Source organism: Rhea americana, unplaced genomic scaffold (genome assembly GCF_003343005.1).
Source record: "Rhea americana isolate MKP2758 unplaced genomic scaffold, rheAme1 scaffold_11, whole genome shotgun sequence".
NCBI classification, from domain to species: Eukaryota; Metazoa; Chordata; class Aves; order Rheiformes; family Rheidae; genus Rhea; species Rhea americana.
Window position 1 is genome coordinate 3,717,361 of NW_028185150.1, and position 26,947 is coordinate 3,744,307.

The 26,947-nt window shown below is 38.5% G+C and overlaps 2 protein-coding genes across 7 annotated transcripts in view; both read left to right on the forward strand.

The window, feature by feature from the left end:
• ISCA1 (iron-sulfur cluster assembly 1) overlaps positions 1 to 6,733 on the forward strand; it is a 10,205-nt gene extending 3,472 nt beyond the window's left edge. Inside the window, exons 3-5 of the mRNA XM_085312216.1 lie at positions 530 to 691; positions 1,739 to 1,844; positions 4,242 to 6,733. Coding sequence (XP_085168342.1) covers positions 530 to 691; positions 1,739 to 1,844; positions 4,242 to 4,390 — 417 coding nt within the window. The 3' untranslated portion in view covers positions 4,391 to 6,733. The remainder of the gene's footprint in view (positions 1 to 529; positions 692 to 1,738; positions 1,845 to 4,241) is intronic.
• A 4,552-nt stretch (positions 6,734 to 11,285) lies between these two features.
• On the forward strand, positions 11,286 to 18,623 carry LOC146601045 (uncharacterized). Of its 6 annotated transcripts, XR_014896856.1 has the most exons (5): positions 11,468 to 11,632; positions 11,860 to 11,949; positions 13,374 to 13,899; positions 16,726 to 16,919; positions 18,018 to 18,623. XR_014896856.1 is itself a non-coding variant. In XM_085313241.1 (4 exons), the coding sequence occupies exons 2-4, from the start codon at positions 11,875 to 11,877 to the stop codon at positions 15,749 to 15,751; spliced, it is 849 nt and encodes a 282-aa protein (XP_085169367.1). In that variant the 5' UTR covers positions 11,286 to 11,461; positions 11,860 to 11,874; the 3' UTR covers positions 15,752 to 15,801. The 6 variants fall into 6 exon arrangements, 5 of the variants coding, with proteins under 5 accessions (XP_085169367.1, XP_085169374.1, XP_085169384.1 ...); XM_085313241.1 differs by lacking the exons at positions 11,468 to 11,632; positions 16,726 to 16,919; positions 18,018 to 18,623 and adding exons at positions 11,286 to 11,461; positions 15,504 to 15,801; XM_085313248.1 differs by lacking the exons at positions 11,468 to 11,632; positions 16,726 to 16,919; positions 18,018 to 18,623 and adding exons at positions 11,286 to 11,461; positions 15,504 to 15,801 and having other exon boundaries at positions 11,865 to 11,949.
• The last annotated feature ends 8,324 nt before the right edge of the window (positions 18,624 to 26,947 follow it).

Here is a 26,947-nt window from a genome sequence, read left to right on the forward strand (position 1 = left end):
GAGGGGCGGGCGGGCCGGTGGCCGCCGAGGCCGGCTGCGCGAGGGCGCCTGCCGCCTGGCGCGCTCGTTAGCGCGGGTGGCCGCGCGCTTCTGCGGCAGCCGGGCCTGGAGGAGCTCCGCGCTGCCTGCTCTGAAGTCGCAGCTCGCCGCCGGGTCGGTGGAAAGAGGGGAGGAGGGGTCRTACGCTGCAGGCAGAAGCAGCACGGCGCGGACGTGTTTATGCGACACAAGTTTGGCTAGAACAGCACTGCCTCATTAAACTGTGGTAGCAGTTTTACAAAAAAATAATAATAAGGACTGAAGTTCTTGAGCCGTGTGTTGCCAGCAGSGGTAGGGAGGGAAGTAAACAGCTACTGTATTTTGTATGGCTTAGATTTAGCTATTATTTCTTTCATAGCAGTACATTAACTTGAGATCAGGCATCAGTTTCAAGTAGAACAAAGGCTAGACTGCGCTGGCGGGTGGCTGGTTCTGTAGCTGGACTTTGCAGGCAGGAGACAAAACTCTAAGCTAAGATGAAATTTGATTGCATGACATTGGAATTAAAATTTCTTGCTTTACTTGCASTGTTTTACTTGCATGTATTACAGCAAAGCAAGAGAAGTTTCAAACTCACAAATACATTTCTGTTTTTCAGACCCCATCAGCAGTTCAGAAGATAAAACAGCTTCTTAAAGATAAACCTGAGCATGTAAGTGCAAACAGGGCTATCTTGTAGATCATGTTAAGATATTAGTATTGTTGATGATCATGAAGCATTTCTGGCTAATTCACATGTTTGGACGGAGGCACAGATTCTTTTGGAAGATACAGTTTTCTGGTTCATGKGTCCCTACAACCATTGCTCAGCTCTTTGCTTACATAGATTTTTTTTTTTGTCTGATATACAACATGATGTTGGATAATTGCAAATAATTAAAATATATTGGATAGGTTGGCCTTCAGCATTGATTACTGCAATAAATGAATAAACATACTTGCCAAAAAGGAGAGAGAGGATTGATGAAGTAATGCAGATCACAAAGCAATTTTTTTCAGAATTTTGGGTTAAATAAAAGCTTTCTGGTAGCCATTATAGAAGTTCAGTGAAAATTTAGTAACTGCCGTTGGCTTGGTGTCACAACTTCATAATTAAGTTACTGTCAGTGATCTTAAAGTAGTTTCTGACCTAGCATTTAAATAAACTCTAATTTAAGTCACAAAAACATCAGTCTGAAAGTTAACTCTGACTGTTATGATACAGGGCACTAACAAAAGTGCTGAGAGTTTATTACTTTAAAACTTTTTTTTAATACGCTTTAGGCTTTTATCCACAATAGCAGACATCTGATGTGTGACTCATTGCTAGTATTAATAAAATAGTTGTTCATAACAGCAGAAGTGATCATGATGAGTATAACTAGAGACTCAACTGATGTATTCTTGCAATAATGTCACTTTCGCGTAAAATGTGCGATAACATAGAACAAACATAGCATGGAATGAAGAGCCAGATTTTTGCCAATAGCTACCCTGATGAGAGTTATAAAATTAGTAATAAATATTTATGGTTTGTGATCTAACTTTTATCTTGGTAGTTACTTTGTAAAAGAGGAAAACATTACCTTCTAGGCCATCAAGCTTCTGTTCTAGCACTGAATTTGAGGCAGGGAAGGGTGAATATCGGCTTTTGTTGTTATGCATACTTTTTATCTTAGTGTTCCAGAAGATGTTTGAAACTGTTAATATTTTATTTCAGGTAGGCGTGAAAGTAGGTGTTCGTACAAGAGGATGCAACGGACTTTCTTACACCTTAGAATATACGAAATCAAAAGGAGACTCTGATGAAGAAGTAGTTCAAGATGGTGAGTTTCTGACAGAGTAAAGCAAAACTATGATGGTGGTGAATAGAATAACTTAATTTCAAGTCTGCCAAGCAACAGGTTAGAAACTATTTGAAGTAGCAAGTTATAGAGATAGAAGTCCTAGCATTCTGTTGAAGGAATTGTTGCCTTAGTTTTTGTGGAGAAGATGTGGAAGTAACCAGTTAGTTAAAATCTTTATATTTGTAGTGGAAATGAAAGTTGAGTCAAGGATAAACCTCATTTCATGGCCCTATTRGATTAAGTTGGAATTCTCTAGGATAATAACAAAAAAAGTCTGCATATTGAGTCAGAATAGAATTGATGGTCTAGACTATTATTCCTGCATTTGGAGGTGGCCAAAAGCAGGTACTTAGAGTATAAAATAAAGCATATCTAGAAAAATACTTTGTCATCTTACCTAGGATAATCTTGGCAGGATAAAGATTTTCTGCGAGGAGCTTTTTAGTCTGTCTTCTTTAATAACTAGCCTTATTCTTTGTTAATCTCTATGCTTTTGATCTTGACATTGTGACAATTCTATAATTGTAATTAAACAACATTGAAAACTTTTTTTTTTTATTGATGGCATTTAAGCTTGCCACGTGGTAATTTTATTGAGTGTCCTATCATAGGTCTGTTGTTTGAAGTACTGAATAATTGTACCATAGATCTTCCTAATTTTTACAGAAACTTCCATTGGTAGTCTGTTTGTCAAGCTTGGATGTTTAGATGCATAATAATGTTTGTCTTGGTCTCCATTTGATCTCTATTTCTCTATAAAGAATTTTAGTAATTTTTATAACCTTTTTTAGACCTTGTTGATTTTTTCTATGTTTAGGTCCAGGAAAATATTTTTAATACAGTGGCAAAGTTGGAGATTAGAGTAAGAGTAGGGTATCACAGCTTCTTTCCTACAGAAGCTGTGATCCTTGGCAGAGCCCATCTCTTAGTATCTTTGAAAGTATCTGTGACTCAGGTATCATTGTATTATCATATATAGATCATATCTATGATTGATATATATATATATATATATATATATATGAGATAATACAATGATATTTATGATATCTACTCATAAATTTTATTCTTACAGTGATAATTAGTTTGAACTTGAGTAAATAATTAAATTGAGCCAGGGATAGATGAGATTACAAATGCCATTTAATTTTGCAGGTACATAGTTTCACTCTAGTCTTAGCTTCAGGTTTAGCTGGCTTCTAAAGTTTCTTCTGCTGGACTATAGAGCTGCTCTGACTTTAGGGAGTTGAAAACACTTTTTTGGAAGGCAGTACCTGGGCTGGATCTTAAGAGAGAGAAAAGCATTTTGCCATTGTTATAACAACGGCTTTTAGCCTCAGAGGCAGACAATATCTCAGATATGTCTGTGTGCCTTCTGTTTTATTTTGGTTGCTTCAAGACAGCTTTTGGCTGAAGAGTGACTTTTAAACTCTTTGCTCAGTGAGCTGGTAGCTTTGGATCTCAGCCCAGCTGTCCTGACTTTAAATAGCAAGTGCAGATGTTTAATACGGAATTGTGATTCTCTTTTGAGGACCAGCCAGGTCCTTGAGATTAGATTTATCCTTCTCTGTGTATTACTGTCTATGTTGACCAAAAATTGTGGAGCTTCAACTTGGTTGAATCTCAATTTCTATGATGAAATAACTTTCTGAAGATATTCCATGGATTTTTTTTTTCTTTTTTTTTTGCTGCTACAGATACTAATTTTTATTATTTCCTAGTCTGTGGTCAGCTAAACCAGTCCATTCATGCTAACTACTTCATATCAGACTCACAGTCTTAAAGTTCAGTAACTTTCCAGGCTGGTAGATACTTTACATGCTTTAAGGAGGGGAGCTCTTTTTAGCTCCTAAAATAAATTACTGGTTCTCAGTCCTTAAAGGTAATAATATCTTTGCAAGTTCACACATTTGCCTTGGTGTAGGATTGCATGTCGCTAGTAATTACATAGGCCTAATAATTTTGGCAGAGCAAAGAACTGTATTTGAGGGAGGAGTTCTTTGTTTTTAGAAGGTTTTTTGGCATTTGGTTGGATGTACCAACTTTAAGAACATTAGGAAGTAAGTTACTTATTAATGCATGGGAAAGCAAGTATCAAAGATGAATTTAATTCCCAAGTTCTATGCCTGTTAGCCATAGGTATCATGATATTTTTGTGTGTATGTGTATATATGTATACACACGAATAGCAGTACTGCACTGTTCATAGTTTTATAGGAAGAAGAAAAAAAAAAAGTTCCATCCTTGGCTGGTGAGTTCGGGTTATATTGATTGATTTTATATATAGCTTTAATTTTAATCATTGGTTGAAGTGCAAGTTCAAAGTGAATAATGAACAGTTTGGTTGTATGTAATTTTGTTGTTGTTGATTTCAAGGGGTTAGAGTGTTTATTGAGAAGAAAGCGCAGCTGACGCTTCTAGGAACAGAAATGGACTATGTAGAAGACAAACTGTCCAGCGAATTTGTCTTCAATAATCCAAACATCAAAGGAACGTGTGGCTGTGGAGAAAGCTTTAACATATAAAATCTCAGGACTTTTACTTTGACTTTGAACACCACAAAACACTTACTGAGTATGTGGCTTTCAAAAGCAAATGTGTTTTCTTCAGGTTCTTAGGCTGTGTAAAGCGTGAATGCCTTTAAGGAAAATAAAGCTAATTCATTTTGAAAAAGTAAACTGTGTGTTACATTCAAGCACTGATGTATTTATACTGTAATTTATGATGAATTGCGATCCAGAAGATAAGAACAGTAAGTGCTGTAGCATTTCTGTATTTTCATATGAAAGAAATAAAATCTTGCTCCTCTTTTCCTTTGTCATTTTCTTTGTCTGCTTCTCTCCTACTTCCCAGTCCAAAACCCATGTGCAAGAATGTATCACCTATGTATTCTGCTTTGATTTGAAAAGAAATACTGTTTGTATCTTTGTGTGTATGGATRCTTACATACAGACACACACTCCTCAGCCTCAGAATTCACTATCATTATGTAGATACGTATTCGATTTTACTATGTTTCAGATTCTTTCTTGTTTCTATGCATAGGTTTCCTGGTGGTTTATTTTCCCATAAGACCAGGGAAGTCCAGAAAAGAAGTTTATGTGGTATTTCAGCAGTGGTTCAAAATGTGCTAACCCAATTGTGTACCTTGCCGTGTTGAAGGCAGGGTGTCTGATGTAGCGGAAAAGTGGTTAGAAAATATATTCAGGCATAGAAGTATTAAAGCAGAATATATGCAGGCCTTGTATCTCAKGCTTCTGTTCTTTTTTTTTTCTTTATCTTGGTTAACTTAAATTGAAAAATTGGTAAAACTGCTTACAGACTGATTCCCAGTTTTCAGAGAATGTATGTGTTCTCCTATGCTGTCTACACCAGAAGCTATAAAGGTATTTTTKGGGGGAAAGGAAGTAATTTTCATTAGCTTTCATAGTCATATTTGTTCTTAACTTTGTTACAACTTGAATTTTATTTAGTAACTGTGTAGGAAGCGGGGTTTTTCATGTATAGCACTTGTAGTAATTTCTATTTGACTTCTGTCTTTGAGATTAACTTGATAACAGGAAAACCATGTATAATTTAAAAAGGTTTCTATTTAAAACTTGTTAAAATTAATCCTATCAGCAATTAAAATATTTATAGGAGGCCATTTTTCTTTAGAAATTAAACTTACTCCTAAAAATTTTCCTTTCCCAAAGCAGTTTCTAAGCTGGTAAGTCTTGAGCCTTAATTCCACTGGTGCTCAAGCAGAAGTGTAAACCTCTAGCCCTGGTTCTTCACTAGTTGGTATGATATAAATAGCTTTTTTTTTCCTGTCTCTGTGATTTCCAAAGATGACATGCAGCTAGGCAACACAGTTGTGCAGAGGAGAAGATAACTTATCTGTTTGGGCAAATGATCTCAACAGTTGCTCAAAAAGTAGAAATAAAAAGTAATGGGCAACAGGGACAAGATATTATAATCAAAGACAGGAGGACATTGGCATGGGGGTGAACAGACTATAAAGGCAGGAGGTTCAAAATCCAGAGGTCATGTTGTTCTAGTGTTGTTTATAGGCATGTGTGCTTGACGGCTTTGGAACTAGAGTAGCATGCTGAAGATGTAGGGATGCAGCTAGGGAGACCTGGTTTGGGGTAAAAGTGTAGAGATGATTTATAAATAAATYAATAAATAAATCATTGTGTCTTACRTAGCGCACAGGATAGAATTTCCACAAGCATAGTTCAATACTTTATTAAATACATGAATTGTACACCTTTTGATGTAAAAACACTGAATTTCTTTTATTAATCAACTGTTGTACACAACTGCTTTATTTTAGGAAAGAACTATACCAAGAAGAACTGGTAATGCAGGGGCTAGGTGAACTTATAATGCCATAAATTCTTCAGTCTTGGAAAAAAATAAAATAAAATAAAATAAAAAGCTAGTGGATATGATAGAGTTGAGCTTGTTTGCCTAAAACTCCAAGTTAAGGGCACTTCTTCAAATTGCATTTCTCTGCTTCTTGTTAGAAGATAAAGACTTTGAATGTAGCACTGGTGTTTGCCAAGGGTGCTGTTACTTTATTAGTTTAATTTGGTTTGGGGTTTTTTTAGGGTTTTGGCACATTTAGCATTCCTTTTCCTATGTGCTGTGTGTATGCCTTGAATGAAAGTTTGTACTCTCATACTTCATGAATTAATCTCCTAAGAGTTGTCAGTTTACTAAAACACTTAAYGCACACTGTGTTAAAGTAAACTTCTGTGGAAGTGCTGGTAACAGTTACATAGGAGCATTCTTTTGTTGATTGGTCCATTATAATTTTGTGCAATACTGTATGTAGAGTTCTTTGTTATAACAATAAATATCACCTGTTGGTAAACACGAAATACTCCTTTTGAAATGATTCTGTTTACAATAAAGAAGTTCTGTTGGGGAGAAGCATGGAGGAGATTGGGCTTCTGTTCAGGGAAACACAAAGAGGTACTTTTTACATTATTATTAATTTTACATTATTATTAATACAGTAACATTATTATTACCTAAACTAATACTTTTGTGAAATATTAAATATTTCCAAATATTAACAATGTTGGATTAGTTTAGGAATGTATTATGACAATGTTTGCTAAAGTTAACATGGGAAAGTATTTTCATTTCTTACTTGAAAAGATAGATGGTAAATACCTAAAGTTATTAAACTTTTCCATACACTGTTCTTAGGGTAAAATTCTAATAGGCAGAGGCTTATTTCAAAAACTCCGATATGCCAAAAAATTATTTTGGTACATTTCATTGAAGCAAAATGATTCTGATTAAAAAAAAAATGACATAAAAGGTTCTCCTTTATTTTTCTCCACAGCTAGGCAATTTGGGACAATTAATGAAATATYCAGAGAGTTCTGTATAATGGTACTAATATTCCTTAGTGCATCATGTTTATGCTACCTTTTGGGTCTTTTCTGTAGATATGGTCTTTTCACCTCTGAAGCTAAATTCCCTTTTCCTGTTATGTGAAGTTCTGAATGATGGACAGAAAGCAGAACACTTTGTAAATATACTAGGATTCATCAATGAAGTTGTAATATTCATGGTGCTGGGGAGAGTAAGCAAAACATTTCATATAGTCAGGAACCTGGAAATAAAATAGCTATCTCTATGTTGGAATTCTTAGAGAATTTGTAATAATTGCTGCTTGTGAAGGGTTAATTGCAGCAAGTCTATACCTGATCCACCTCTATATAGCACTRTTTGTATGACTCAGGAAGAAAGGCTTGTTGAGGAAAATGTTGAAGAGTTCTRTGTGGAAGTCATTCTGATAATGGTTGATGGAATAGAGTGAATTTGAACTTAGCAATGAGAAATAATAGGCAGGTAGTGGGACTGTAAAATTTAATGTTGAATAAACATAAGCTTTTCAGTTAAATCCTGATGATTGCTTCAATTTATTTGTTTCTTACTATGATCATAGTATTCTCCCTATTTATTTGAAATAACTAGAAATTTGCAGTCCCTTCTAGCAGATGAATTTGGCAGGTGTCTAATGTGGCAAAGTGAATACTTGTGTGTGTTTGTCCCAAAAAAGCACTCATAAAACTACTTGAAGAATTAATTTTAATCATAGCCTGTTCAGCTCTTTGTATATGAAGTGATCAGCTGTGTACTGTAAGTTCTCAAATAAGCAGTTTGGCCTGCTTTATTCATAACTTTCACCTTTAAGGTAAGTGAGATAATGTTTCTTCAACTTGATGAACTAAAATGCAAGTAGTTAGCATGATTCCACAGGCATTTATTCTTATATGCAAATATCTTAAATATTTTTCTTAAGTGGGAATGCAGCGCTAGAAGATACCTGCTGAATTTGATCAAGGTCTTCACCCTGATCTTTCACAGCCCCTTCTATCGGCTATTTAAGAGCACGTATGTATTTTAACCAATTTTCCCCAAGCCAAACTCTGGAACCCAGGATTCCTAGACCATATCCAGATGCAGTGTCCTAACCCTACCCATACTTCTCTTCATAGGCTCCCATAGTAAATACTAATGGGAGAAAAATACCTATTGCCACAGGGTGGCAGCAAGTTTCCAGTCCATCCRTTTCAAAACAAGAATCACTTCTCTCCTGACACCCATGGTCCAAGTTTCCTATTGTATTTCATAGATATTTGAGTATTTTTGCGTATAGTGATGACAACTGTTGTCAAGTTGTGCTGTTTGTCCATTTATGTATTTCTTTCTATGCTTTTTCTCTGGTCTTCAAGAGAGATGGCTATAGAAATGCAGAAAACCAAATCACTAGACTTCCTGAAGCAAAAAAGTACCAGACAAGTAGAGCATAGCTTGCTGACCAACTGTGGTTAAGGACAAGGTTCCTTTATGTGCTGATTGTGTGCTGATGTAGTTCATTACATATGACCCCAAATCTCTGTGTATTACTTCAAATTATTGCAGATTTGTTCATGATTGTTAGCTTTAATCTGATTGTTAGCTTTAACTTGAAGGATAGCAGCAGTTCCTTGTTGGAATGATCCAATAGGTGACAAATCTAATGACTGTGTAGTGTCCACTCATAGCAGAAGTACCCTTATCTGCTATACCTTATTTAGCTGTTTTTCTGCTGATCACCAAAGTGATTCATTGCGTGTGATTTAATGCTAATTTCATTCTATAGCTTACTGAAACTTAAGTCTAGATAGCTATTAGCTAATGAAACAAGGACCCAGACTCAAAAAATTCAAAATAATCTGAGTAGTGGAATTCATTTCACACACAGAATTTCCAGCCAGCCACTTGCTTTTTCAGACATCTCTGTTAATCTTTCATTTGTTCATGGTGACAAATAAACCTGTCATACCTAATCACAGTATTCTCTCTGATTCAACACTAAATAATTGTATATAGTGTGGCAAAACTGTGTTTAAATTGGCTTGCTTTGGTGTTAATCATATTCTTTCCTGCCTTGTACCTGTTTCAAATAAGAGGCTTAAATGAAAACAGGTTTTGAATCAAGTGAAAAGGCAGGGTGCTAATGAATTTAATGTTGCCAGATCCTCTGAAACCCATAGGTGGTAGAACGGGAACCAGTCTCTCCTGGAAGCTGTCATCCTCCATGAGATATTTGTAGCCTGCAGTCCTGTTTGGCAAATCAGAGCTGTGTGAAGTGTAATGTCAAAGCTGCTTTTCTAGTGAATATTCAATGAATGGAATATCAAAACATTATAAAAATCAATACTTGGSTGTAAATAATAGCTTCCAAATAGTAGTTTTTTATTGTTGAAAAAAGAAATCACATTGTTTTCCTTGAATATAGATGTTTCCCCAAATTTTGCCCTTACTGTTCAAGCTATGAACTGAGACTTTACCAAACAGCCTCTGGTAAATCCTGCTGAAATGATTTTGAGAAGTTCCTGTCTGCTTTTCCTGCTGTCTGAAACTGCTGTACCTACAGCAGATTTGGAAAGTGAGTGCCTGCATCTCAAGTAGTGAAGGTGAGTTTATGTAAGATGTGATGCTGTTAGTTGCTCCAAGAGAGGCACAGGTCATCTTTTGCTGAAAGTCAGATCAGTTATCTAACTGCAGCAGTGTGATTAATAGCTATATAGTGAGTGTGGGTTTCTTATATCACCATATCAAGATGAGCTAGAGAGCACCTCCCTGTGTCCTAAGGAGTATGAAATACCTGCTGCAAGGACTTTGTGAGCTGCCTCTTAAAATACTCTTTTCATGATCAACCTCTGGTTTCTACACATAGAGTGTTAAAACGATCTTAYAACCCTTATATCCAAGTCTGTTAAACATTTAACAAAGATTTGTCTTTCTCATTTGATGGATGTGCTCCACAGCAGGAAAAAGTAATATAAAAAAGTAATATAAAAAGATTCAGAGTCTGCATATTGCAGGTTTTGAATGTTTAGAAGAAAATTATTCGTAGTTGATCCAAGCATGTCATCCTGCATGTTACTGCAATTTGTGCTACCAGGGCATTAGTTAAGCTAATTACAACAGCGCTGTGTATAATTAGGCATATATGAAGAGGAATTGCCCACATGCACTTCTAAAAATGCAACTCTTAAGATGCTATGAATTAGAAAAGCATTTCCTGGAAAACACTGCTCTGGTGGGAACCTGCTTGAGCCGGRTTTAGATTTCAGAGAGTCTGGTGCATGCGGCTTCATTCCTGGTTTGCTGATACCTCCAGCCATGTTGGCTCTGGAAGTTTCTGCAGTGTCGCTTGCGGTTCAAAGGAAGTTGAATCAAGACGACCATGCTCTGCACCCAAGAAAACAGCCTCTTGGGCCAGAGACGGGAGGAGAGTTAAAATATTCAGAAGATTAGGAATTTTTAGCCTGAGGGTGGATGCCAGGTAAAACACCTGGCCAAATAAATACCAAGCACCAGTTGACAGCAGTGAGTACTGTGTCTGCCCTCACGYCAGCCTGCCCTGCCGTGTACTGCAGCTCATGTTTCCTAGCCCGGAGCGTTGCTCCCCTCAATGAAGCCAGTGTTCGCGTCTGGTTTAGTCATTAAACRGCAGCTAAGAACCACATTCCCCAAGGTAGGAGTTCCCTCCGCCGCTGGATGCGTAGGAGGGACCAGGCCTCGCCCTTCCCCACTGCAGCAGGGGACGGAGGAGAAGGCCTGAAGCCAAACGGGGACAAGCAGGTGCGACACTAACACGGCGCCAGCTCGCGGCCGCCATTGCGCCCCCCTCCCCTCCCGCTCCCCGCCCCACCGGCGTGTCGCTGCCCAACGGCTCCCCTGCTGCTCCCTGCCGGAGCGCCCCGAGCGGCTATTGGCTCCCTGAAGCCCCCGCCCCGCCCCGCGCCGTGGGGAACCAATCAGAGCGCTCCCTCGGCCTCTGCCCCGCCCCACGGCGCAGGCTCTGTGAGGGAGGGCAGGAGGGAGGCGGCGGCGGCGGCTGGGNGGCGGCGGCTGGGGGGCGGCGCGGCTCCTGGGGCGGCTCCGCGGGAGGCGGGCTCGCCGGCCGGGGGCGGCAGGCCCCTCGCGGGGCGCTGCTTGTGAGGTGGCTTCCCGCCTCGGTCTCGGTCTCGCCGGTCTCTCGGGGCGTGCGGCACCCTGCAGCCACGTTAACACGCACGGGTGCATCTTGGCAAAATGTAACTGAAGAAGGGGGGAAAGAGCAGGGAGGCACTAGGGGAACAGGGGGTTTGTTCATGGCAGGAAAAGGGAAGATGGAAAAAAGAGTGAGGCCAAGGAAGAAAATAGTAGTGCGTTATGGTGAGCTTGGTGTTGAAATCCCTTGGCCTGGGAGTCGTCTCACAAGGAAAGTGAGAAATCTTGTCCTTCTTGAGRAGGTTTTAAACTCTGGTGGGTGAAAACCTATGGTGTGTGATAGAAAAGGACTCCTGTGAGGCTGTCTGAGAGATAGGGGATTGACTCRCTCTCCACCTAATTCAGGACATTTGTATTTCTGCTGTTCATCTTTCCTCTTAAACCTGTTTCTCCACCATTTTTGCATTTTTGTGTACTAATTAAAGTTGCTTTCTTTTCTCAGCACAGTAAAGGTCCAATGGGTCAAACTAGGAATGATGTTCTACCAGAAGATACAGAACAAAAGAAACAATTGTTTTTTCCTGGTTGGAAAGTGAGTACTTTAACAGTATAAAATTAGTTTGTAGTTTTTTAGTAATCTATTTCTTTTTTTATAATGGCTAGATGCCAAATGATTGGCTAGGTGCTCATACAGTGCTGAATGATTAATCATTCAAAACCCTCTTTAGTATGTATCGTGGCATTATAATAAAACTATGGGCTTTGACATAACAAAGTTTAACAAGAAAATACAAATGAATTTTTAAATCACAAGTACATTTGTGCTGATTTTTATAKCCAAAAAGAATTTATCAGAACTTACTGAGCTCTTTTAAGAGTAAACTGCTGTATTTATGAGCATAGTATTTCTACTCCTATCATTTGCCTCTGTTCTGAGAAAATAATTACTTGGTGTGTGTGTGCGTGGCAAATATTTAACAATCATTTTGTTTCTTTATCAATAGTGCTATATGTGTCAGTACATTTGGTCACAAGCTCAGTAAGAGCTAGGATCTGATTCTTCTTTTTACATTACATTCTTTGCACTTCAGTGTGGTTTATCTTAATGGAAGCAGCTTACTTGTTTTTTCATTTCATAAACTTTGAGACCTATCTGAGTAAACTAAAATTACTTTTTTTTTCAGTTGCAATCCAGAAAACAGACATTCTTCTTTGACTAGTTTCTGATCTCAAAATGCTGTTTATGTCTTTGTAGAAAAGCTCAGTTTCCCTGAGTTTTCTGTAATATAACATGACTTGTAATGAATAATATTTGGATCCAGTACCTAACGGTACTGGATAATAGTATGACAGCAAGCAGATAACACATCCTACTTGTTATTTAGGTCATCCTCTTTACAACTTCCAGTAAGGTTTTGGCTAGTGCTTAATGACTGACACAAGCTATGTGGGATACAAAGTGGTACAGCTTCCTTAGGTTCCCTTTCTCACCCTTAGTGATCTGTTTTGTACATGTAGTCTTACACATTATTCCAGATAAATTATGTTTTAAAACTAGTTTTGGACAACTTTAAAAATTGAATCATATATTAGAAATATCAGAGATTTTTCATGGAGCAGTTGACATTGCAGTCTATTACAAACATCAGGAAACAAATATCTTTACATGATGCTACAAAGGCAGTCAAAAGAATTTGCCTTGGTCATTGTTGTCATTACTGTGGAGTGCAGAGGGCACTGTATATTGTATCCTGCATGATCATCTTGCTCTTATTTTCATCTCTAGCCCTTCATTATTTTCTAGCTTGTGTTTAGATTGCAAGATCTTTGTGGCAAGGATGATTCTTTGGTATTGTATACAGATCAATGGCAACCAAACTGTGACTCTTACCAGAATTTATTTTTTTAAAAAAAAAAAAAGTAGTAATAATTGAAAAAGAAAACTTGAAAGTCATCCGCAGAGTTAATTTTTAAAGTACAGGCCATTAATGTAGAAAATGTCGTGTGTTTTTTCAGGTGTCAGAATTGTTGTCATCTCTCACAAATACTAAAAATGAACAGCAAAAGTACCAGTTAATTTTGGAACAGACACATACCTCTCTCTTCCATACTATACAGTCAGCAGTAAAATCTAACCACTGGGATATTGCAGTGTGTGAAAAACAAAACTTGTTCTCTGATGAGTCTATTAKTAACAGTTGTTCACAAATAGATGTTACAAAGGAAAATGCTGAATCACCAAGAACACAAATGAGAATCCCAGACAGTTGTTTATCTGAGGACTTTAAACAACTAGCAAAATCAAAGTCAAAAATAACTGTTGCTGGAGGGCACAAAAAATATTATGTTTGTGACCCGCAGCAAAAACTTATGCTCGCATATGTGTTTTTGATCAAAAATTGCCTTCCAATACCAGTTTCTTTGATCCAACACAAATGTTTCAATGGGGAGATATCATGCAAGAAGCAACATTTCAGGAAGRAGAAGAAAAGGCAGTCATCACTTGAGACTTCTTCCATTTCTAAAGTATGCACTTCTGAAGGTGAGCAGTCGGTACTGATACTTATTTATGAATGTCTCTGAATAGCACATACGGGATTAGCCAAGAGCAACACAATAAAAATTAAAAGAAGGAAAATAATTGAGATTGAATTTCAAGAGACAATTCTTGAATATGAGAACTAAGATAATATACTCTGAGATCATTCCCAAATAATAGAAGCCTGCATATTTGGGAAATGGAAAAATATTCTTGTAAACAATTAGTCTGCTACATTTATTTAAATCAAATACTTACTTTTCTATTAAAAAAAATCTTTATAACAAATACCTAAAAGATAAAATCATGGTAGGCCTTTGGGAATTTGCTCACATCTATGGTGTGTTATGTTTAGTCCTTGTGCACAAAGTCGAGTAATTCTCCTAAGCTTGTTAGTTGCTCCTGACATTGAATTCGKTGAGAATCTTGGCTTRGATATGGTAGGAGTTAGATCCATAYGGACAATGTTGCCCTGGTTTGAACAAAGCAGTGGATTCTCAGATCAATAGTRATTAAATGTCCCCTTGTTGTTAACTCTTAACTTCTGCACAAAGGAAGGATTTGCTACAGCTAATGGTTTCCATACATTGTGACCACTCTGCTTGGAGACTCTCCCATAACAGACGATCTTTACTGGCACTTGAAGAGCAGAGTGGAGAATCTCTGCGAAAGCAACACTAACCGTATTACTCCCTGTCCCAGGCCARTGATTTCAAAGTACTGTGGGGCTTTGTAACTGTTCCATGTCTTATGCTTCCCCTTTGTGTGTGTTTCTAAGAAAAATGTCAGTTTAATGGCACTGAGTAGCCTTCCTACTTAACTCAGGAAAAGTTAAAGCTCTGTAGTTTCTGAATTGTCAGATATAACCTCAAATCTCCAAGGAACAATTTAGGAGACACAATGGATTYTACAATGAGTTACAGTAATTCTGAGGGAAAGTACTTTGCATCTGAAGACTGCCATAGCATCCACACTCTTATGGTCCTCAAGAAGCAGATGAACATTTAGGCAGCAAGTTTCAGTTGGTTATCATGCTTTCTCCGTCAAGATGTTCCCTGGAGGCAAACAGCAGCAGAATCCATGCCTAGATGACCAAGGGGGATTTAACTTTGGAACAGGATGAAACAGGGCTGAGCTGAGCTAAGATCTATTTTTAACTTCCAATAATAGGTGTAACATARGCAGCATCAGCACAAATGTGTCTTCATCGATCTACCAGCATTCCACATCCCTGGAGGGAGTGTGTGTGCAGTCAGTAAGTTTTGGKGTCTAGTTACTTCTTGACCTACTGACTACGACTGACATCATAGGTGCCAAACAGTGGTGGTGATGGTGTGTGAATTATTTTTCTTCCTGACCTTATAATCAGTAAGAATTTCTCTTACCTATTTCAGTGGGAGCAGGGCTAAACATACGGTGCTTAAAAAATAAATAAATAAATCACAAACTGGCATGTACTAGTGTGGATACCTCACTTCAGACTAGAACTTCAGTTCAAGTTCTAGCATGCAGAAATCAGTGTTCTGCCTTGTTATAGGGTACTGCTGCTTTTTCTGAGAAACAATAGTATTATATATATGCTAACATAATACGTACCTTTTTGCCAGTGTCAGAAACACCATATGTGTTTTTCCACAATCTGAGGGGACTGCAATGGAAATTATATAAAAGCATGGTGAAGAGGAAGAAGCCTTTCCAAATTGGTTGGAGAGAATCAAATTACAGACCTTTGAAGATATTAATGAAAACACCTAAGAAGACAGACTACATCTTCCCATTAATTTTTAAGGATTCAATAATTGTCTCTGATTATCCTGCATATCCTGTTCTACGTCGTGAATTTAAATGGGAGTGACTACAGCAAACAAAGCAAATAAAGCTCTTAAGTGCCTTATGCAATTAAAAGTTACCATTTTAATTATTCTGTGGACTGTGGTGGTAGCTTGAAATCAAGCCTGGAGCATAACCAGCATAATCTCCTCATGCTGTAGAAACAGAAACAGAAAAGAAAAAAAAAAAAGAAAGAAAAAAAGAATTTCTCTCCCAAAGATTTCCCTTTTCCTCAGAAGTGGAGTAGCTCAAGGGAACTATAAACCTTCAGACAAACAAACTGCACATCTTTGTCTGTCTGAGAAAATAACAGTTACTGTTTATATGGCAAGTATTGTGTCTTTCTGTTGATGCATAATTCCCAGTTTAGGGAGCTTGGCTCAGTTAACTGCTGTCTGAGATGTCCCTAGGTCAGATGTGATCCTGAGTGCAGGTACGTTCTAGGTCAGGCTGCTTATTTTCCCACTGTGGACTCCTGCACAGTCTAAGAAGTCTAATTTCTCTTGCTCCCTGTGTTTTCTTGTTCTTTGCTTCTCTGTTTCTCCGTTGTCTTCTACCTTCTTTCCAAACAATACATTGTGGGGGTTTTTAGTCCCCTTTTCTCTTACTATCTGTTCTTGTCAGCCTTTACTTGTAAATGCAGAGAGGACAGCCCCTCTTTCAGTGTTCCTTGGCTCAGAGGTGAATTTCCCARGTGCATTTCTCTGTTCTGTTGTTCTCCCTTCTTTAACCCAACAGTCTCTCCTGTTTTACAACAGGAATCGTCAGTCTGGATTAGAGAGATCTCTGCCAGATTTGCAGCCCCATCCCTAAGTGTTAGCAACATCTCTGGCTTGTCTGATTGTCAGTTTTGATTAGCCTTGGAGGTGTTGCTGTCTAGAAAGACTCCCCTCTTTATGGGTACCTGTAATACCTCTGACCATTCTCTTTAAGCTGCTCAGAGGTCTCTACTGCTGGTAGTTACCTAATTGTGCTCTTTCTCTGTCTTCATCATGCAAGGTGGTTCCCTGGAGATGCATGTGACTGTTAAAGAGGGACTGTTAAAGATCAGCAAATGAGGGTGGCCRTTTCTGCATGGATGACGTATCAAGCCTGAATGATGCCCCACTGCACCAGATGGTGTTTATGAAGATGTGTGAGGAAAGAGGGCTAAAGCTCCCTTAGCTGCCCACCTCTCRCATAAACCGCTCTTGGTGAGAGCTATGTAAGGATTTAAGATTTACTCTCARTCTGTAAAGGGTACTTCTCAGAAGTACAAGACAGTGTGGGAAGAGCTGAGTGAAAACCTCAGCTGGATTGTGCTTTGCACAGCTTTATAGTATCACTACCCAGAGGCTTGCAGCTAGGTGGTGGTGTACTACTTCAAGTTACTTTTTTAGTGATGTGAAAACCATCAAAAGCAATGAAAGCCCACAGGCTTCGGTGAACTTTGGATTGGAACTATAAAGCATGAAATGGATTTCTTCTGACTTGGGAAAGATAACTATTCACCGAGTTTCCTGGCTATTTTCTGATAAAAGCTGTTGCTACTATAGAATTTTGGTTTGAAAGAACGTGTTRGCTTTATTCCCCAGACATACACTGCTGGGAGAAAGCACTGTTTCTGAAAAATAGCATGCAAAGGGGTATTAGCTGAAGAAAGGTAATAGAAATTTACTATAGACATGAATCCTTTAAAAAGAAGGAGATGCTTTAATGTGGTCCAAAGGCAAGACTGTGCTTTAGATTCTAACAGCTCCAGGAGACTTTGCATCGCAAGTCTAATGGAAGCATGTCATTCCCCACAAAGTGATATACTGGTTGATAATGCAGATTMTGTACCTCTATTTCATCCTGCACCTAGTAATGCATTCACAACATGCATCTCATTTCTATTTAGACCACTTCATACTGCTGGAGTAGTATTTGTAACACAGATTAAAGCATATGTAGGTCTTAGAACAAGTGCCTGTAAAACAAAAGGAAACACTGTTGGTAGTATATGTGTTTCAGTGGTAGCAATATCATAATGATTCACTGTAATATACAGGAAGGAAAAGCTTTCTTGAGGTCTTTGAAGATTTCCTAGGACACAACAACCCTTGGTCAGTATCAAGGAGATCAGCTTAGGCTGACTTGTTAAAATATGTTAAATTATTTTAAGAGTCTTATGAGGAGTTAGTGGAGGGAAAGCAAATGAGAAGCAGCTCTTATTTGTATTATGTACCAATAAGTTTTTTTTTTAAGTAATGCTTGACAGTGATCATCATCATGACAGTGATTGTTCTGCCTTTTGTCCACCTGCTTAAAAGCCTCCGTGAGGATTTTACTGGCTATCTCCAAGCTCTCAGAAACAAGCACATGGCAACTCAGGGTGTGACTCCAAAGAGAGCAGTGTAAGAAAAAGTTGCAAGAACTTCTACAGGATAATGGACATTTTTTTCTTTTTGTTTTCCAGTGAATAACAAGTAAATGTAYGTATCTTGTTAGTGTTACCTTGATAAGATACTTGTTTTGTGTCATATTTTTCTCTAAAATTGCAATTGTGTTATATGCATGGTGCACATATACACACTGGTCAGTTACTGACCTCACTAGCTGAAAAGCATTGGACACTATATATATATACACACATATACATATATATATATATATATGTATGTATGTGTGTATGTTTGTATGAAAATGTAAGTATAGAGTCTGATCTACAAGGTCAGACAGACAGAGTATCACAGCTGGAAACAGTATTCAAGAGCTCTTACCTTTACTGTCTTTTATTATGCCTTGTAAAGCACATATTGCCCCGAGGCAGATATGAATTACAGTTTCCTTGACTGGTAAGGTCTTGTGCATTCCCAGAGCAGCATGYGTGGAGCTACATGTAAATGACTGTCACAATGGACAGTTATAAATTCTTTGGTATGCAACTGCAAGTCTGTTTCTGTGCRGGTTTTTTTAAGAGACTGTATAGTTTAAAGTAAGAGCCTACATGTTTTTGAAAAAGTGCTAGAGCCTGAAGAATGGCAGAAGTAGATAATGGTGTACAAATCACAGCAGAGATGCTGAGATTCACAAAAGAACAGCTGCCAGGCTGTTCTTCTAATTGCTTTGGGGACTGCTTTGTATAGAGAGAGCAGGATTATTAAAATTGAATATAAATGGCCTGGATCATCATTCCCACCTGAAAAGGCAAGCATGTGGAAAGTAGATGTAGGAATGGCAGAGTTACAGGCTTAGCTAGGCAATTTTTATTTTCTGTATTACTTTTTGTTTTTTTTTTCTAGGTTATTTTGTTGGAAGGCTTTGGAATATTCCTTTGTATGGTGGGAGAATAATATTAATGGGGAGGGTGGCACAAAGATCATGCCCAATACTGGATCTACAGACTCAGAGCACTGCTATGAAGCTGTTGCAAAAAAAGTAACACGTTTGCATTCTTCTTACATCCTTATGTATTCTGGGGGAAGTGCAAGTCTGTTGTCAGTGATAGCCTGGGAAATGATTCTCAGGTCTATAATCACTTATGCTTGCAGCTGATCCCAGACTCTTAAAAATTATGTTCATACAATCAGGGAAGAGATCAGTGCAATGATCAGTGCAGTTAGTCACCACTTAACTGCTCCTCAGGCTCTAGATGAGACAGTGTGCTGAGCTTTGTTCCAGCTGGCTGTTGCATTCTGAAACTGTATTATTTTTAGAGCTTTCAAGTCTGTAAAGGGCTATGGATGTTGGATTGGGGCCAGCTCTGGCTGCATTTCTGCAGTGGCTGTCCTCAAGAGCTACTCGAGATGGTACAGTGGTTGGCATATAGATCTAAATAATCTCCAAGACTGTTCTGGGCCATAGGTTCCCTCTGCTCTATGGCAGCCAGCTCATGAATGGTGCTGATGTGCAGTTTACCAATAGACCTAAAGGAGTCCATGTCTGTGCAAAGTTGTACGAAGTCATTTTAGGAGTTAGCTTTAGCACACTGCAGGCAGGCAAAAGATAGCAGAGCCCCTAAGCATAGTTGTGTTTCTACTATAGTGCTGCTTGCTCTTCCAAGACATATCAGCAGGACCACACCTCTGCACTACGCATATCTTCATTATTGTAGTTCYAGCTAGTCCTTTGTTTCCCATGCAAATTCCATCCTATCGTTGCTAACATTATTCTTTCCACCACTGCTTTTCTCTGCATCACTTGTCCTAATGAAGTCACTTAATCTTCTAAAGGAAAGACAAAACATTGTTAAACTTGATAGCTCTTATCACTGAGAACTAGAGCCCCTGTGGCAGAAGAATCTGGTGAAAATGAGAAGACTGGTGCAGATGTGGCTTCTGTCATCACTATTCAGAAACCAACAAAGCAATCCAGTCAGAGCATATTAACCTGGAGGCACTGATGGGATCTTGTCAAGGGATATATAYTTCTTCCACAGAATTGGCAGCTGCTACCACCCTGTCAAGGGAAGAGGTGGAAATCAAGCCCAAGAAATGGCCAACATCAGGAAGAAGAAGAACTTGGAGTTACCCAGCTTACAGCAATTTACCTCCAGGTACAGAAACCAAAACTGCTGGTTTTACATACTTTGCATACCAACCATAGTGATCCCAAATGACATCTCATAGTTCTRATGCAAAACATCAGTGTTTCAGAAGCATGCATCACTTAGGCAAAGTAGCATGGCCATCCTTGTGCAGAGCTGGCAGAGACATCATTAATTCTTCAAAATCTAGCATTTTCTTTCCTATTAGTATCTCARTTCCTAAGCAAGGAAACTCTAGAAACAAAATAACAGTAATTTGCATGACAGTGATGGCAAAGTGTTGGAGTGCTGGCGAGGATGCTTGTCCACCATTTTGGGTTTTGCCACCTGACCTAGACTGGTGATGATCCACGTAAGCTTTTGAGCTTCACCTGGGAACACAGGCCCAAGGAACCCCCTAAAAGGCCTGCCACTCTCTCACTTACTCAAGCACTTAATTTTAGAAGCCTGTGTTTCCTAAAGATTATTTTGATCTAGTGTTTGGGTAGATTGTTACTATAGGGAAATAGCCGTCTGTTACAGTTTATAAGGTAGGGTCTAGAATGTAACAAATAGTGTAGTGGTTATCACATCTGCTTTACATGCTGAAGGTCCTGGATTCAAGCCCCAGTAGAATCAGCACCAGGAAATCTTTGGGAGATTGGACTAGATGATATCCAGAGATCCCTTCCAACCTTTGTGAATCTGTGAGAGCAAGCTACAATATTTCATGATAACTTATATATTTATTTTTCTATGAGACAGGACGTATTTTGTTCTAGGCGTGTTGCCCAGAACAGTTTAGAGGCCATAGTCTTACTATTACTGTGGTGAGCAGATGATATTGCCGTAAAGTAGTGGATGAACATCCTCAAAAAAGTTYTTCCACTGCTTACTGTTCACTCTTCCAACCTTTATGTAGTCTTCCAGGCAAAAGAGTTTAGTAAATACTAGAGGCTTTTTGACTCTATATTAAATCTCACAATACAACMATCAGTTGATGGAATACAACAATCAACCATATTTCTGAGTTGCAAACATCCTAATTTTGTTTCTCTGATGTGTAGACATCACCTCTGTCAGAATGGACACAGGAGTGTGTTCTGCTAAAAGGAGCAGAGTGACCATGAAAGATACTTGTCATTAATGTTTTTGGTGCAGCAGAGTTAGAGCAGTTTTCTCATTTATGTAGTATTTTTAGAGATCATCCTGTTGAGTTCTCGTATAAACAAATATGTAAGTGTTCATGGTTTCAAGAAATCCCATATAATTGGAGAAATTCAACAGATACTCATACTCAGTGGTTGCTACCTTCTGGTGGCTCTCTTTATGCACTGCATTTTTATTTCCTTATTGCTTATGATCCTTCAAATAAGAGTGATGCAGAATCAGTGGATTTTATGAAAATCTGGTTGTGGGGTAGCAATTCTTGTAAGTCTGCAGAAGAGGTAGAATGCCACAAATGCTATGCCTAATCTGAACCTTCAGATTTATCATAGTACCCATATTGTTACAGTGCAAAAGCTGGAAATACTGTTGTCATCACACATTCCAAAGCTATTGTATTCCTGCTGCCATGTTGGCAGTGCAGAATCACCCTTCCCTCAGTTTCARTGGCATCCTGTAAATGCCATCTTTGAACTGCTGGTGGCAAAAAGAGATTTGACTTGTATAGCCAGAGAGTTAATTTTGGCAGCAGTTGCAGGACAAGTGCGGTAAACGTGCTAGCAGCCGTGATAGAAATGCTGTGTTTTGTCTTGGTGCTAAATCACTTGTAAGGCTGTCATTCTCTATTAGCCCCCTGTTGTGGCCCCTGAGATAGCAAATCAGGTTCACAATCAGTCACTCGTGCCTCCTGGGCGCCAGTCCCAGCTAAAACAGAATTGTCTTTACTTAAACGATTACCGCAGTATGAAACTCATGTTTTGAACTTCTGTAAAGCCAACAGAAAATATTTTTTCTTCTGCCTTGCTAGTATTCCAGCATATGTAGATAGACTGCCTTACTGGATAACCTCAATTGCCCACTTCCGGTTCTAGCAATTCCCTCTATCATTGCTTCTGTCTCCTCCGTACACCTGCATACACAATACACATACTGCACAATACACAATGCACAAAGTAGAGYGGAGTTTATAAAAAGAGGTGTAAATCAGCCTATACTTTCTAAAAATCTGTCACCTGTACCAAGATGCTTCATCAGAGCAAAGAACTATGGCCGGCAGGTAATTTGCACAGGCACTTTATTATGTATTGCCATATCCTGTTACACAGCACACACCCTGGAACAAAGCAGCAATAGGTTGATCTTTACACTGTATAGCTTCCTCTAAGCTATAAAGGWATGTTAGACAATACTGTGCTTCGTTACCATGTTAGTTATCACTGCCGTTCCCTGCAGAATTGCTGCTCTGTGTCACTGACAGTTTTTCTAGAAAATACAGACTAAGATCATTGTTTCTAGGTGAACATTCAAGACCTGGGGAGAGCTTTTGTAACCTTTATCCAGCTTTGTGTATTTATATCAGTCCAGCCAGGTGCTCTCCCTAATAAATCAAGCCTCTCAGTGCCCTTATTAGATGAAAAAAAGCCTTACTATTCTAATCTATTGAGGCATAGAGAGATTGACTCCTATTTTGACTGTATACAGCAGAGGTAAGGGTAGAAATTGTGCTTACTGAAATTCAGTCGAATAGTCAGTGTTGCAAATAGCAGTCTGTATGTGAGGAAAAACAGGCTCAGCCTGCAACCTGTGTATGTGAATATATGCAAGGTTGTGGCAAATGCTTGTACATCTGGCATCCTTTACTGCATATGAAGCTGGTATGACAGGAGTCTGTCCCCCTGTGTAATATATACAGGAAAGAGTGCATGGTATTCCTTTCACTGGCTTACACATGTAGAAGCTAAAAATGTTGAAAATCGGGGACTAATTTTGTAATGTTTTATTTTGTGGTAGCGATGTGTGCCTGCTCTTCCTCCACTTTTCATATACTGTTTTAGAAAAGAATGAGCTAAGTCTTGATACATAGGTATCTAGAGTGAACTTTCAAGAGTCAATACAGGAATTGCCTGTAGGTATTGTTTTTTCAGGGAAAATAGCAGCAACCGGTATTGAAGAATAACATTAGAAAATGAACCCTCTGAGGTAACCTTCAGAGAAATTCTATGAATAAAAACCTGTTTCCCAGAGCAGATGATGGAAGCTGCCATTATACCAAAGACAGAAACRAGGTGGACGGGAATTTGTCATGCAGTGAAGCTGACAAATTCCGCTGGTAAGGATCCTGGGCTGCTATCCAACTCTCAAAGCCCAACATGTTCCTTACCAGCTTGGCTTTTTACTGTTTTCCAAGATGATTAATAGAAGCTGATTTTATTCTAGAAGGATCAGCCTGCCTAAATGTAATTATTACAACTAGTCTACATTTACCATAAAGGTTATGTTATTGTGTCAGAGCATACTGGGCCTTTTGTCAGAGCATACTGGGCCTTTCTCTAAAGGAGCCTATGCAATTAAACAAGAGAACTAATATTTGGAGACAAACTGAAGAGCTGCAGAAGTATGACACTACCATTTGCAGAAGCTATGCTCAGGGCCAGCATACAAGGTTACTMAGGGAGACTGGGACAGCAAAGAAAACCCGTTGGTGTTAATCTGTAATAACGTCTGGGCTTTGGTAATGCAAGACCACAGTTTAATTTCAGCTGACAGTTCTTCTGAAAATGTTACAATGGCAAATTAACTGTTCCTTGCTTTCTAAATGTTTTGTTTGTGCATGCTTTGTTTTGTTTTTAACATGACAGAATTATTATCTAAATAGAATATTTCTGTCTGTGCAAACCCAGGGATTGGTTGGAATCTGGAGAAATACTTAGAGATATTTCTGTGAAAATGGAAGTAGAAAACACTACCTGATACTAATTCTTGCAGCCCATAATTACTCTCTTTTCCAGTTAGCAACTGAATTCCAGCTCAATAACAAAGCACTGCCCATAAATCCAGTTTCTAATGAGTAAGAGAATTAAAAACATCAGAATATATACGCTACTTGAACTAAACAGTGAATAGTAATTCCACTTTCACAGTGTTAACATTAGAAAATTCTTACTTTGTAACTGATTTTCAAAGCTTTCATTATGTAGGTTAATTGGCTTATAAAAAGGTTAAGTTTTATTCAGGGCTTCAGCCTGCACCCATTTTAGCTGAAGATTCCTTGGGTCTGTTTTCAAGACCAAATGAAATCGTTAAGATGTTTTGTATAACATGCAGGCCATAGGATGACATCAAGTGGCTGGACAACCATAAGTTTCTTTGGTTCAAAATCACAGAATACCCTAATGTACACTTAGGTCAGTGCATTTACACATTATGCAGTAGAGAAGGGTAGATATAAATTCATATTCCTTTTTGCCTGTTATTTAGAAATGTGCAAATGTAGTCTTTTCTACCTTGTAAGATGCTCAGCACCTCTGAGGTATGTACTCTGGATTTTACATGCTATCTCTTCAGAGGCAGGGAGGAAGGAGAGAGGAGGCAAGGGAGACTGTCCATCAGGAGAAGGACAGCAGCTATCTTCTACATCTCAGCCTTCTCTGGTGTTGGTGTATGACCATGACTTACTAACATAAAAAGAAAGACACTCTACTACACAGTGTTCTCAATACAGATTTGGCTTCATTCTCAACTTCAGCTCTGTCCGTGGCTGAGGGTCCTGCTGTCTCGTGAAGCCTATACAAACAGTCCATTATTAAATTTAATCACTTTTGGTATTGAGCCTAACAGGTCTTGCTGAGATGCTTAACTATCACAGCTTAATGCGTTCTTACTGGCTCCAAAGAAGTTTAAGGATACAGTTCTTAAAAGATCACAGCTTTCTTGTGCATGTATAAGAGGAACTCATTCATGTTGAGTTGTCTGCCTGCTGTACTCCACCCACTTCACTCTTCTGAACAAAAATGTGTGGTTTTCTTTCAAGAATTCTTTGCTTTACCACAGTTATGTTTAAAGATGAAACCAAATTATATTTAAAGACAAACTCACAAAACTATTTTTCTGTGATCTTTGTTAAAATACATGACTTCATTTTTTAAATTAAAACAAACTTCAATATTTTATATTCTATAATTTTTGTACAAGATRGGTTTTAATTCTAGTTTAAAATATTTATAAAGAAAGTAATGATGGCTGTGAAGCATAAATAGAGCAATCTTTTACATAGGAACAATTTTCTGCAGTGTCTGAGCTTTTCACAAATTCCTCTTCGTATGAGTTACTGGTACTTTCTGAAACAGTGTAAGTACTGCAGTTTAATTTTTTGAACTAGTATTGTCACTACTAGTGTGTTTAAATGTTCTTAGAATCATTTGTTACAAAGTGCATAGTGTTGTATTTTTCAACTCTGTTAATTTCTTCTTGAATCATTATAGGAGACAGTGATGGACTTGATTCATCCCTGTTAAAGATAGGTTTTATGGGGTTTTCAGTCTTATAAGGTATTTCTGTATCTAAGTGATTTTTTTGCTTTTTTTTTTCTCTGATCTTTTAGACATGGCTGCTGCTACTCAGCACAGCCTCCTAAGACTGAAAATAGTGGGGTTACATCTCCAGAATTTTTAGCTGTCTCTAAGCAAGCAGGGCAAAATTAGTTAATCAATGGCCACAGCTGCAGACAGTCCTCACATCTTCTTGTGAAATAATTCCTAATGAATGGTTTTACTAGCTTTTATTTTTAATGTCATCTTGCCTTAAAGACAAAGATGAATGAGCCATTTGCTGACTCTCATTGTGTTTTTGTGAATCTCACAAGCAATCCGGTTCCCTAACCATTTGAAACCCTATTTTTAGTCATAATATAACTCTAGACGTGCTGGGCTGCTGAAAAATGATCCATTTTTCCTTAAAAAGAGAAGAGAGCTCCTCTCAGGAAGTTATGTATCTCCCTAACTAAATGAGAAAAAGAATGTAATCCAGCATGATTTTAAATTTGTAACCAAAGTCCTGTTTCTGATTTAGACAAAGCTGGGTTTTTTTGTTTGTTTGTTTGTTTGTTTTTTTTGTTTGTTTGTTTGGTTTTTTTAAGGCGGGGGGATTGTTTTCTGGTGAATGTTAGAAGGTGGATTTTATACTGATAAATGTTTTTTGAGAAAGGGAAGAAAGGTTTAAATTCAGCCTAATCTTTCTTGAAACCTGACATATGTGAAAGATCACTTTTGTTAAGTTTGCACCCTTTGCTCAGTTAGAAATTTCAATTTACTTATGCAAATGTAGCAGATCAAATCCATCAAGGATATTTAATCTCAGAATAACTGCTTCTACCGAAGATACAAAGGAATGTAAGCATATTGCATAGCCTGCAAATGKCATTACAGCAGTTTTTCTGCTCTGCTTTCCCTCTGACTGCTTACATTCTGCTTACAAAAGCTAGCACACAGGAACAGTGCTCCTAACTGGCTGTTGTAAAGCCTTCAGCTGGGTTAACAATAATGGAGGAAACGTAGTTGCCTGGTAGTTTTTTACTGCAACATTTTTGAGCCAAGAAGGCTTCATCCGTCTGGCTGCTACCACACGTACGCCGCGGAGTCCCGTTCGGCGTTGCTCGGCGGGCGATGCTGCTTTTCCCAGGCGCAGCTCGCCGGGAGCTGCGGGGCAGCGGGCGCCGAGGAGCTCGGCCGGAGCGCGGGTTACCGCGCTGGGCGGGCACCCCGCGGCGCCCCGCGGCCTGCGGGGAGGGGC